Source organism: Nanorana parkeri, unplaced genomic scaffold (genome assembly GCF_000935625.1).
Source record: "Nanorana parkeri isolate BGI_ZX_2015 unplaced genomic scaffold, ASM93562v1 scaffold338, whole genome shotgun sequence".
Lineage (NCBI taxonomy): Eukaryota > Metazoa > Chordata > Amphibia > Anura > Dicroglossidae > Nanorana > Nanorana parkeri.
The window spans coordinates 827,349-841,081 of NW_017306606.1; the positions used below are offsets into that span (position 1 = coordinate 827,349).

The following is a 13,733-nucleotide window of genomic DNA, read 5'->3' on the forward strand; positions in this document are numbered from 1 at the left end:
CTACTTCTGAGCAATAAGAGAGTCAGACCTTTACCACTCTATCCAAAACTATAAATAAAAACATTTGCCTTTACAAACACTTTAGCATTTAACAGAAAACTGGATTAAAGTTTGTGCTGTATTAAATATAACATACATTACATATTTTTAAAACGATAAATAGCTCCTTATTTCTCGGCATACTTTTAAAAGCAAATACATTTTATTTATTTTTTTACAGGTCGTATATTTCAGTTTTTAACATGGTTTGCTTTCAGACATTAAACAGTACACAATGAACCTTGGTGCAATATAATGAAGAAAAGGTTTCCTTCATATCTCTGTGAAAAACTAGTAAAAAGACACTGAGCTCCCAGCATTTTTCTTCTCCAGCATTTGTTTCAGTTCAGATACAAGAGCAGCACTGGCACTTGGAACTTTCTGTTTCATTTGCTGATCAATAATCTTGGGTGTCAAAGAACCAGAGACGGTGGGTACGCTCCATTCTGTCTTACTCTGTCTTGATATTAGACGTGGAGGTGGAGGCGGGCAGGGGGCATGTGGGGGGAAGGGGATACATTGACTGTTGTTATTACCATTCTCATTTTGCAGACTGACTTCCATATCTTGCATGGCGAACTTTTCTGAAGAACTTGAAGATTTCTTAAACTTCAACCATTCTGTCCTAATTGTCCGGGTGGGGTGGTCTGGTCTTCTCCTTCTAATTATTTTCCTCAGAGGCATGATTTTATTAGATTTTTTGTTGCGCCAAAACATAGCAGTAGAAATTAAGACTGTAATGACCACCATAATTGCCATGACACCAGCAAGCACCCCCAACGCTTTCATGGGGTTATCTTTACTTTGCATCAAAAAGGCAGCCACAGGCCCCTTGTGTAGAAGAGTCTGTAAAAGAGTACAAAGATAACATGTGACAGATTCTACCCATTCTGTATGTGTGCCATTTTCTTCAACATGTTATAGCTATGCAATAAGGCATCACACTAATGAGTAGTAAACTCTAAAACTCAGCTTGCATTGATACAGTCCAGAGCTAAATAACATCAAGACTTGTTTATTCACAACTCGTGCTTATGCATGCCTTCACCCACTTTACCTTATGATTTTCTGGATGATTAATAACAGCATCTGAAGTGGTTTGGGGAATGCATATCTGAGTCATTCTATAAAAATGTTATTTTACATACAACAATCCTCTCCCTGAAATGTATTTGCATTAGCTATAAAGAACCATGATCGTGAATAACAATATTCATGATTACATAATCAGCATATGTAATAATAATGTACATTTATCAGAAATCAATATTTTCTTGACAGTGGTCCTTTCAACTACAAAGAAAAACATGTCCTGCATTTACTACATACAGTTTTCAGAATAATTTTTTTTCACGACAGTGGTTCTTTAACACCAATATGATGGATTGCAAACATAAATAATTATGCAAGACATCAGTTACACAAAGTCAAAACAAACAAAAATGAATCTCTCAATGCTGAGGGATTACAAGACACTCAAGAAATAACATTATATATTTTACTGGACCAGAAATCACCATCAAGTGTAGTTGTACGTGAAATCTAAAGAACCCAGGGCCTATGGGAAAGGAACCTGCCTCTGTTTCTTACTACACCGAGTAAGCAGTTACTGGGAAAGAAGAGGGGTATCAATTTAACTTGGAATCTTCTTGCATCTCATGGAACATTATTGCATTGTATTAAGTATGTCACTTACAGACGTTTACATTTGGCATTCTTGTACTCTTTTACAGACTATATTTGCTTATTATAATTTAAAGAACCTGATTAGGATGCATACATTTTAGTCAATTGGGTCATTTGACACAGTGTGGGGTACATTTAGAAATATTGGTTCAATTAATAAAAGGCTTGTCTTGGTGGTCCCCTAACAATCTTTTTGACTCTGCCTCTAGGATAAATTTTGGATCTTTTCACACTTTTCCAGTACATGATGGTGGAAATCACTACAGTAACAGAAATGCTGGAGAGGACTGTACTCATACAAATTCCAAATATCAACCATGGTCGCTTCCTGAGATTCAAAACATAAGACTTTACCCTCGTTCTGATCTGGAAATGGCAAACATGAAAACAGGTAATATGGGAATGGAGACATGGAGGAAAACAGGATTATGATGGTATGGTAATTACTTACTACTAGTTTACAAGGATTGCAGATTGTGTACAGTATATACAATATGTAAGCTCAGATTCTATTTAACCATTCCCCTTAACCATTGCAATATTTAGCGCAAAAATGCAATGTTCATTTTTTCCATGTCATGTTATGGATGCTGAATACCTCCTCTGTCCCACGGTGTCTCGCCTTCTCAAGTTCCACAGTTATTTCAACTGTGGAACTTGAGAAGGCGAGACACCGTCCATGCAATATCAAAGTGATATATAAATATTTTTAAGATCTTTCAAATGCTGATTATATCACTTGTAATGAATGCTGCTCCATGATGCTTAAAATGTTTAGCTTCCCACAGAGTCAGCTGGCCCCCTGAGTACTGGCCCTAATATCCTGTTTTAGGGTGGCTCCTTTCCCTTTCCTATGGACCCACCCTCGTGTGTGCTAGTAAGCTGTGTATGTCTCCACAAATACACAGACATGGCAAGGCAAGACATTCCCCTGCTCCTCCCTCTTTCCTTCTCCAATATAGTAGATGGACAGCTGCTGAATGCTTTGCTGGAGACTGCTCTGTCCCTTATGATCCTGTACTCTACAAGAAGTTTAGTTTAGGGAAACAGAGCTGAGAGAGTTGGAGCCAGCTGTTCAGAAACAACTAGGTGCTTGGGCAAAAACATTTAAGAAATACTTTGCTGGACAATATAGATTTGTTTAAACTGGATTCATTATATAAAAAAAGTTTGAGAGTTTACTACTACTTTAAAGAGTAGCATGCATTAACACAACATAAGGTTCCCTAATAACACTGGCATGAAGTGATACAAAAGGTGAAACTGTAAACAAGGAAAGAGAAATCAAAACTTAAAAGACATCAGACTTGAAAGACACAAACATAAAACAAATTAACTAAAAATATCCTTGCTACTGATTTTAGACTTTTGTACAATGACTCCAATTTAACCTTAGGTTCGGGTTTGGAATGATGGATGTGGGGCTGGTACTAGACTCATTTGGATTATTTTGTATTCCTGTTAAATAAACTATAATTTGTCGGGTAGCAATATTTTAGTGAATGGGTAAGGGGTTTAACATATAGCAGTAAAAAAGAAGTTTAAGTGTGGGTACCCTTCCCTCAGTCATCTAAACCTCCATGAAGTATAGTGATAATTAACTGAATGCTGTTATTTGTGTGAAGATATGCTTGGTACACCTCCACAACCAACACTGACTAGTATACAGGACATGACACAAGGTCCACACATTTTCAGAACTTTTGTCTGTAGTTATCCCAGTTTCATTCATTGTAGTACACGATATTGTTACTTCTGCCAAGTGGTGAGGAGCTAGGTGTGAAAAAAGCCTAGATCAAGGATCACCAATGGATAATCTACACCTGTTTGGATTATACAGGTTTTGTTTTCAGCAAGCATTAATCTGAGTATACCAAAACTGCAACAGGGCAATAAGTAATACTGTAGGTTACTCTTTTCTTAAAACCACTCTCTTACATCATGAACCCTTTTTCCTTTCCATGTATGGCTGGACGAAATACATAACCGCTTGTTTATTCATTGACAATAACTTCCTACTGCCACCATGGCATGGCTGTGACTGCTGTTGGTGAAGTGTGTTAGCATGGTATTGGCTGTAGTCTCCCATATCCCATCATCTGAAGCAATTTACTAACTGCAAATCCTTAGTAACTGAGATAAAACAAATCTGAAAACAAAATTGTAATACGGAGTATTTAATACCTAAAAACTTAAAGTTATAGCTTAGGAAACAATGTAAGTTTGAATTCTTAAAAGAAAAAAAAACATGTCATATAGCAACCGATCTACAGATTCCAAAAATAATTGTACTGAATATAAATGCATTAATATATTGCAACTATGTATAAATTGCTTAAGATTCCCCAAAATTTTATTCCACTTTCGCAGCCAAATTGGGATAACACCTATGTTATATCTGTTACCTTTCTGTTCATATAGCATAGATTAAAAACAAATAATAATTCTACTTGCTTCTCCTTCTTTGTAATGTTAGGATGGGTTGTGAGGGGTTTGTTTATTATAATTTGTAAAGTAGATTTGAACACGGCCTGTCCTAACAAAGGGTTGAAGAATTACAACTCTGGCTTCCCCATTTTATGTTAATGAAGTTAACGAGAGAAAAACAATCCACAAATTTCTGTCCTAAGTCTTTCTATAAGGACAGATCACCGTGAAGGTGCTCAGAAAAAAACTGGATTCAGCCATCTTTCCTGCTACAACAAAACATCTAAAAGATAAAAAAATGTTTGTGATGCTGTGTGAATGGGACCAATATCACAAATGTTACCATCGCACCATTGAATCAAGGGTCACCCGGTGAGGAGTGTGGCAATACACAAGTGGCTGTGTGAATGGGAACACACAACAAACATAGTGGGGTTTTCTCAAATTAGACTGCAAAAGTGGAAATACACTTAAAAAGGGTAGATTACCCCTAAATGTAAATTTCACCTAGGTGTCTGTCTTTCCAAGTAACTGTGTGTAAATGTGCTCCGTTCAGTGGCGGAACTAATGCTAATAGCATATCTTCACAGAAGCTGCACACAGCGCGCCGGTTTAAATAGTAACCCGCACGCTCTGTATGCATATAGTGACAGCGTGAGAGTCGGGACGCTGCGCTTGTCGGTCGTTCCAGGGATCAGGTGAGTATTGAAGGGTTATTAAACCCTCTGGCTTTTTTGCATATATATGAGGGTAGCAAGCAGTAGATATATGCAAAAAGTTTGAAAAAAAAAACGCTTTAACAGCGGTTTAAGCTTACCTCGTCTTTGCCGCGTGCTCCCGTCCGAAAATCCGAAACTGCTCAGGCGGCCGCAAAGCATCTTGGGGCGGGCGCATGCGCAGTTCAGATTTGGATGAGGAGAGACACAAGGTAAGTATATGGACGCGTGCACCCGAATGCAGACGCTGTGGGACAGGAAGTGCCAGCAAGGACCGAGGAGTCAGCGCTGGATCGGAGACCCGCCGCACCGCTGGAGGGACAGATGAAAACATCAGGAAAGAAGATCGGATTAGGAGACATCAGTTAAGGTAAGTGCTGGCATTTACATTGGGGGGAGGGGGAAAAATTTACTTTAATGTCACTTTAACCACGTCCGGGCCGCAGTACGTCTATAGACGGCGGCCTGCAGAAGTGGGTAAACAAGAACAAGGCTGCTCCGGCAGCCTCGCTCTTGGTACTGCTTTTAACAGCAGGCGATTGCTGTGTAACTTGCAATCGATCTGGTGTCTGAACAGCCGCTGGATCGTTTGTACCGTGTGGTCCCCCCCCCCGCAGCGGCCACTGGGTCGGTGGGTCTCCCCTCAATGATCAGAGAGAGATTCAGCCGCTACCAGCCGCAGATCTCTCCTCCGATCACTGGACGCGGAAGTGCTGTGTATTACATCACTTCCGGTGTCACTGTACACAGTCTCCGGCTCTCAGAGCCAGGACGAGAAGCTGGGAAAGCAGATCTTGGCTTCCTCATCTTGTTTGGGGTCTCTAGGTGACATTAGGTGTCTAAAAGACCCCCTAATGCCTCCATAAAGAGGACCTGTCACACCCTATCTGCTATTACACAGGGTGCTTGTTAGTCCCCTATGTAATACCAATAGGGTTAGTGTACAAAAAAAAGTGTTTAAAAATTAAAGTAACATAAAAAAAATTTTTAAAAAGGGAAAAAAAATGTTTAAGTCCCTGTCCCCCCAGATACACACGTGTCGGAGGGCCTACGTGCGAAAAACGACAATTGTGCTGCACATGTTACATATCGCCTCGAACGTCGCAGTGAGAGCAATAATGCCATTTTTATGCCGATACAGCAACACATCCCTGCTTTCTTTCCTCCCCGCTGGGCGCTGCTCTGTGTCCCAGCGGGGAGGATAGAAAGTGAAAACCGGCCGAGCGCTGCGGGAGGAGAGCGCTGTGTTTGGTTTTTTTTTTTTGGGGGGGGGCCCAAAATCTTGCACCAGGGCCCTTTGTTCCTTAGGTCCGACACTGACTCCGTTGTCATTTTATTTATTTGTTTGGTGTTGCAGATCCATGCTGGGGCCGTCGATTTGGTGTATCAATGCTGCCCTTTGTAAGTTACAGGATGCCCCACCAATGCACGACATGCCTATATCTCCTATAGTCAGTTTGGCCGCAAAGCCCCCATGCTCAGTCCTGCTCTGTTGATTGACAGTGGCTCCCAGCAGGAACCTTGCTTTTAAATCCCAGCAACTCCTAATGAGTGATAGAGTAATACACCGCCCGTCCCCTTAGTCAACAGGCACCCCCCTACTATGGGGAAGAGGAACGTGAATGAGGTTGTTCGGTCACATAACCACCAAATAGAACTAAAAAAAATTAAAAGGCTAAATACCATTTGTTTTTTTAAAAACTAAATGTGCTTAAAATAAAATACTGTTCACTGTATTACTTTGGCCTTATAGTGTTGAGTGTTCACAAATACATTAAATGATACAGATCATTGCAAACAATTACGACCTTTTATAAAGCTGACAATGGGTACTGTTAGAGGACAAAACCATGGCTCAGTTTTGTGGTTATAGGTGATAAAACACTCTGCAGAGAATACCACAAGCTTGCAATGTCTGCAATTCTGTGGGAAGGAAGATTTATCAACTTTCACCTTCCCTTTTTTTCTAACTAGTTATAGGATAGGTTTACTTACATATATATAGCAAATTACCTGTCCCTTTCTACTTCTATTAACCTAGTTAACAGATATAATCTGTAATTATTCTGATATTTCTATAGTTTAGTAACATATTTGAATGTCAAATCTTGAAAATAGGTGGCCTGATTCAATGCATCAGAAAGTGAGAGGAATTTATTTCCAACAAAGAAGCAAATACATTTTCCAGTAGAGTAGGGTAAAGATCTGTGTCACCCCCGCTTCATGGATTTCCTGTCCTTTGCGTGTCAAAAGATGAAATTCTACCAATACAAATGGCAATAAAAACATGATAAATTAAAAAAATAAAACCTTAGCAGTTGAAATCTTACCTCTTCAGTTACATCAATCTTGACCACTGCAGTAGTGCTGAATGATGGAGAACCTCTGTCTTTTGCCTGTACAACCACAGACCACTTGCAGTTCTTATTCCGGGTGATGTTCTGAATTACATCCAGAGACCTGATATAGGACTTGAGTTTTATCTCCCCAGTATTCTGGTCTATATCAAAGACATTGTCTGGATCAGCTTGCATGATGGAATAGTTTACTACATTGTTTGGTTCTTCTGCATCCTGGTCAGTTGCCTAATCATAAATACAAAACAACAGGAAAACAGGTCAAAAAGAAGCATGTTCCTTAAAAAATGAGTTTAGAATGTAATGTAGTCATCGTAACACTTATTATATTAATATATTAAGTATTATGATAAAGCCTCTGACTATGTTTTTTCCGAGCTAGGGAAGCCAGCCTACTTAAATGAAAGAGTGACCGTCCTACTATACAGCAAGTGTTTAAAAAAAACAATCTAGAACTTCCTAAATATAGGTTTATCTACACATGCAGAGCCTTTCCAAACAAATTTTAGTTGGCATGGTTGGATTCCTCCACAGCTTTACCGGTATACTCCCCACCTTCTGTCGGATTCTTATAAGCCTCATCACAAATATGTTTAACATAAAGACAAATTAAAAGTGTGTTTTTTAAATGTGTAGGCGAAGGCTAGAACCCCTCTCAGAGTTTTCCTTCAGTCTGTGTGCCTGTTGCAAATGCTTTTCTTACTTACTGTATGGTAAAAGCATTGTCAGCAGGACAGGAAATAAGGGAAAATCTCTGCAAATTTGCCACTGGTATAAGTAATAACCAGACAGGTTATAATCTTTCCCAACTCTATGAAAAACAAAAAAAGTTTGGTGCGTGGCAAACACTTCAAAGAACTCTAGTCTAATCAAAAATGTTACCTTTTTGCCATGGCCTAGTAATCTATAGCGCTAAATGCAATCCTTTAGGGTCTGCACACAGCAGCAGTTGGAATACAGCTGCTGGCATGCTCTGTTAAGGCTGTGATATTGAAGCACTGAAAACAGTGCATCTCATGATAACCTTTTTTTGTAAGAAGTTATTAAAATGGTATAAAGTTACATTTCATTCAGTTCTATCGGCCTCAGTGCGGTGCGATACTGTGGTAGCATAGATAAGCATAGATAAAAAATAAAAAATTCTACTTGATTCTCCTTCTTCGTAATGTTAGGAGGGGGTCTAGCACCATGCTGCTCTGAAAAAAGTACTGCATGCAACACAGTGGTGTGAACTGCATTAATTGTAAGCAAAGTCTTTGCATTGTGACTGCTCTGGGCAAGGCTGCTTGTGTGAATGACCTCTTAATCTTACCTATGAAGTTGGGAGGGGTGCTAATATGCAAGGTCCATGGACTTATGTTATGTCACCAATTTAGGGCTTAGTGTAATTCATCTTTAATAATAATAATAATTAAAAATCAATCTTAACACATGCTGAAAAAGTGTTTTTTATTTTTTCAGTTTTGGATAGTGAGGGATTAGAACACCTGCCTATTTGTCCTGGTGACCATTTTTGAAAGTGAAAGAAAATCCCAAATTGTGGGTCGTCACCAGAACAGGAATAGATGAGGACACTAGTTCTGGTGACCCTGCTGACCACCAGAGGTTTCCCTCACTTTGGAAGGATTTCCTTCTACTTCTTGTTGTGGCAAATAGACAGGAAGTGAATGGAAATCTCTCCAATAGGACACAGATGGCAAGAAACGCTAGCAGGGGTTATATAGTAAGGACTCTATACAAAACTAAAAAAAATGTTGGCTTCTGTTATACGTTAAGAATGTAACTCATGTGCTACCAAATATTACTTTATTTTACAAGGTATGTTTTTTCTGTCAGCTGCCTTAAGCAGTTACCCATTTCTTTTGCCTGTATTTCTAGATGGAGCATCCCGAGGACGGGTGACACCCCATTGTGATGTCATAGCGCATACGGGGCCAACATTGAGATACCTGCCGCGGCCATCTTGGTGATGGACACTGGGGGTGTCCATCACTAGGGGGTGATGCCAAAATGATTGCCAGTCATTTTGGTGTCACCCCTCTATTGGTGTCACCCAGTGTGGGCCGCACCCCCTGCACCGCCCTTGTGACGCCACTGTTTCTAGGTATGTTTGATATCAGAATTCATTTGAAAAAAGACCTTATACAGTGAAGAAAATAATTATTTGATCTTGCAGATTTTGTAAGTTTGACACCTACAAAGAAATTAAAGGTCTATCATTTTTATCATAGGTGTATTTTAAATGATAAAGACAGAATATCAACCAAAAATCCAGAAAAAAACACATGATACAAATGTTATAAATTGAGTTGCAGTTCAGTGAGTAAAATAAGTAATTGATCCCCAAGCAAAACATGACTTAGTACTTGGTGGAGACACCCTTGTTGGCAAGCACAGAGGTAAGACGTTTCTTGTAGTTGGTTACCAGGTTTACACACATCTCAGGAGGGATTTTGGTCCACTCTTCTTTACAGATCTGCTCTGAATCCTTAAGGTTTCTTGGCTGTCGCTTGGCAACTCAAAGTTTCAGCTCCCTCCATAAATGTTCTATAGGATTAGGGTCTGGAGACTGGCTAGGCCACTCCATGACCTTAATGTGTTTCTTCTTGAGCCACTGCTTTGTTGCCTTGGGGGTATGTTTTGGGTCATTGTCATGCTGGAAGACCCATCCACCACCCATCCTCAGTGTTCGGGCTGATCCAAGAATATACAATACATGGACCCGTCCATTGGCCCCTCAATGCGGCAAAATCAGCCTGTACCTTTAGCAGAGAACCAGCCCCAAAGCATAATGTTTCCACCTCAGTGCTTGACTGTAGGGATAGTGTTCTTAGGGTCATAGTCAGCATTTTTCTTCCTCCAAAAACGGCAAGTCGAATTAATGCCAAAGACCTCAATTTTGATCTCATCTGTTCGCAGTACTTTTTCCCAATCCTTCTCTGGATCATTAGATGTTCATTGGCAAACTTCAGATGGGCCTGTACATGTGCCTTCTTGAGAAGGGGGACCTTGCGGGCGCTGCAGGATCTCAATCCATGGTGGTGTATTGAGTTACCAATGATTTGTTTGGTGACTGTGGTCCCAACTGCCTTGAGATCATTCACATGCTCCTCGCGTGTAGTTCTGGGCTGATCCCTCACTTTTCTCATGAGGCCAAATCTTGCATGGAGCTCCAGGCCGAGGGCGATTGATGGTTATTTTGTATTCCTTCCATATGCGAATAATCGCTCCAACAGTTGTTTCCTTCTCACCAAGCTTCTTGCTGATAGTCTTGCAGCCCATTCCAGCCTTGTGCAGGTCTACAATCTTGTCCCTAACGTCCTTTGATAGCTCTTTGGTCTTGCCCACGGTGGTGAGGTTTGAATAGAGATTCTATGGACAGGTTTCTTTTAAACGAATTGCACTCATCATCTCCTGCTCATTCTGAATCCACATGCTAGAGTTACCTCCAGGACACTGAGGCATGTTCACCCGTACAAAATTCCTCTCATCTTACTTCACTCACCCTTCTGCTGCTCCTGACTTCAGGGGATATCTCTCCCAATCCTGGCCCTCTCTTTTCTAACACCCACCTTCCTAACCAGCACTGCCTTTCCTCTGGCAGCAGCTGCAATCCACACAACCTGATTTCTATTCCCCTGCTTCCTAGAACCAGTCCTTCCTTCTCTTGTGCCCTCTGGAATGCCCGCTCTGTCTGTAACAAACTCACCGCTGTCCATGATCTTCTCATCTCCAATTCCTTTAACATGCTAGCTGTTACTGAAACCTGGCTTCAGGAGTCCGACTCTGCCTCCCCTGCTGCCCTCTCCTATGGTGGCCTCCACTGGACACACTCACCCAGACCCAATGGACGGAAAGGAGGTGGAGTGGGTATCCTCCTATCCCCACAATGCACTTTTCAAATTCTGCCTGCACCTCCCTCTCCTCTTTTGAAACCCACTGTATTCGACTCTTCTCTCCAATTTCTTTGAGGATTGCTGTTATATACCGGCCACCCGGACCAGTATCTCGCTCTCTAGATGACTTCTCTGCCTGGCTTCCCTACTTTCTCTCCTCAGAAATACCCACTATCATTCTTGGTGACTTTAACATTGCTACTAACATTAACTCCCCGGCTTCCACTCAATTTCTTAACCTAACCTCTTCTTTTGATCTAATTCAATGGACACAGACTCCTACTCACTCTGATGGTAACACACTTGATCTTATTTTCTCCCACCTATGCGCTCCTTGCAATCTCTCCAACAACCCTTTCCCACTCTCAGACCAGGTCAGTTTCACAATCACCCTGTCCTCAACCCTGAAACCACCTACACGGGCACTGTCACCCGGAGAAACCTTCGCCATCTCGACCCTTCTCTTCTCCACTCTGTCCTGCCCTGACCTGGCTACTTCTGTTTTTAACAACTCACTCTCATCCTCCCTAGACACCTTGGCTCCCCTCACTACACGCAGACTTAGACCACGTCCGCTACAACCGTGGTAAACTGAAGTTACCAAACATCAAAAAAGACAAAGCGACTCTGGAGCGACTGTGGCGGAAAACTAGGTCTCTGCAAGACTTTACCCTGTACAAAGCTGCCCTGATAAAATATAACTCCTCCCTCCGTGCTGCCAAACAAACTTATTTTGTCACTCTCATTAACACACTCTCATCCAGACCTCGTCAACTCTTTTCTACCTTCAAGTCTCTACTATGTCCTCCACCACCACCACCACCCACTAACTCACTCACTGCCCAGGACATTGCCATTCATTTCAAAAACAAAATAGATGCTATTCGAGATCAGATCGCCACTGTCCAATCAACTGCCCCTTTTATTATAGTACCTGATCCTCCATCACACTTGTTACTTTCCTCTTTTGACCCTGTCACCACAGAGGAGGTTACTAAGCTTCTCTCTGACACCCACCTCACCACTTGCCCCCTGGACCCTGTTCCCTCAAAACTACTTCGGTCACCCTCTTGCTCTATCCTAGACTCTCTTACCCACATTTTCAATCTTTCCCTCTCTACTGGAATCTTTCCTACCCCTCTCAAACATGCACTAGTCACCCCAATACCCAAAAAACCTTCACTGGACCCTACCAACCTCAATAATTTCAGACCTATCTCCTTACTCCCATTCACCTCTAAACTACTAGAACGCCTTATCTACAACCGCCTGAGTTGCCACCTCGCTAATAACAACATTTTGGACCCCTTTCAGTCCGGGTTTTGCCCCAAATACTCCACTGAAACCGCCCTCCTAAAACTCACCAATGACCTAATAACCGCTAAAAACAACGGCCACTATTCCTTACTCTTGCAATTAGACTTCTCTGCTGCTTTTGACACTGTTGACCACCTGCTGCTCCTCAAAAAACTCCACTCGCTTGGCCTACAAGACTCTGCTCTCTCATGGTTTTCCTCCTACTTATCCATGCGCTCCTTCAGTGTCACCTACAATTCTAACTCTTCCCCTCCTCTTCCTCTTTCTGTAGGGGTCCCCCAAGGCTCTGTCCTTGGACCCCTTCTCTTCTCCATCTACACCTCCTCCCTTGGTCAACCAATAACCTCACATGGCTTCCAATACCATCTCTATGCCGATGACACTCACATTTATCTTTCCACTCCACAACTCTCCCCCTCAGTGTCCTTGCGTGTCACTAATCTACTAAATGACATATCAGTCTGGATGTCACAACATTTCTTAAAACTCAATCTTTCAAAAACTGAGCTCATGATATTTCCTCCACCCCGTGCACCTTCCCCCAACATTTCAGTTGAGATTGATAACACAACTATCCAACCCTCCCCTCATGCCAAGGTCCTAGGTGTCATCCTTGACTCGGACCTCACCTTTCTTCCCCACATCCAATCGCTATCCAAATCCTGCCGCCTTCACCTTCGTAACATCTCAAAAATACGCCCCTTCCTCACCAAAGAAACCGCAAAACTACTTATCCACTCCCTTGTTATCTCTCGTCTTGACTATTGTAACTCCCTCCTCATTGGCCTTCCACTACACAGGCTATCCCCCCTTCAGTCTATCATGAATGCAGCTGCCAGACTCATTCACCTTACCAACCGCTCAGTGTCTGCATCCCCCCTCTGCCAATCCCTACACTGGCTTCCACTCGCCGAGAGGATAAAATTCAAAATATTAACAGTCACGTATAAAGCCATCCACAACTCTGCCCCCGGATATATCTCAGACCTTGTCTCAAAGTATTACCCTAACCGTCCCCTCCGCTCATCCATTGACCTCCTGCTTTCCAGCTCCCTTATCCACTCCTCCCATACTTGCCTCCAGGACTTCTCTAGAGTCTCTCCCATCCTCTGGAACTCTTTACCCCAACCTGTCCCTCTATCTTCCACCTTGACTGCCTTTAGGCGTTCCCTAAAGACTCATCTCTTCAGGGAAGCCTATCCCACCTCGACCTAACCACTGAACCTTCACATTCTCAAATAATTCATCCCTTCACACCTCCCTCCTTATGTATCATTTCCCCCTCCTCTTTCAGA

General features: G+C 41.9%; 1 protein-coding gene across 1 annotated transcript in view; it reads right to left on the reverse strand.

Moving 5' to 3' along the window:
- Positions 1 to 253: 253 nt before the first annotated feature.
- The window catches only part of CDHR1 (cadherin related family member 1), an 83,564-nt gene continuing 70,084 nt past the window's right edge, over positions 254 to 13,733 (reverse strand). The window contains exons 16-17 of the mRNA XM_018558411.1: positions 7,199 to 7,453; positions 254 to 885 (exon numbers count right to left, since the gene is read on the reverse strand). Coding sequence (XP_018413913.1) covers positions 331 to 885; positions 7,199 to 7,453 — 810 coding nt within the window. The 3' untranslated portion in view covers positions 254 to 330. The remainder of the gene's footprint in view (positions 886 to 7,198; positions 7,454 to 13,733) is intronic.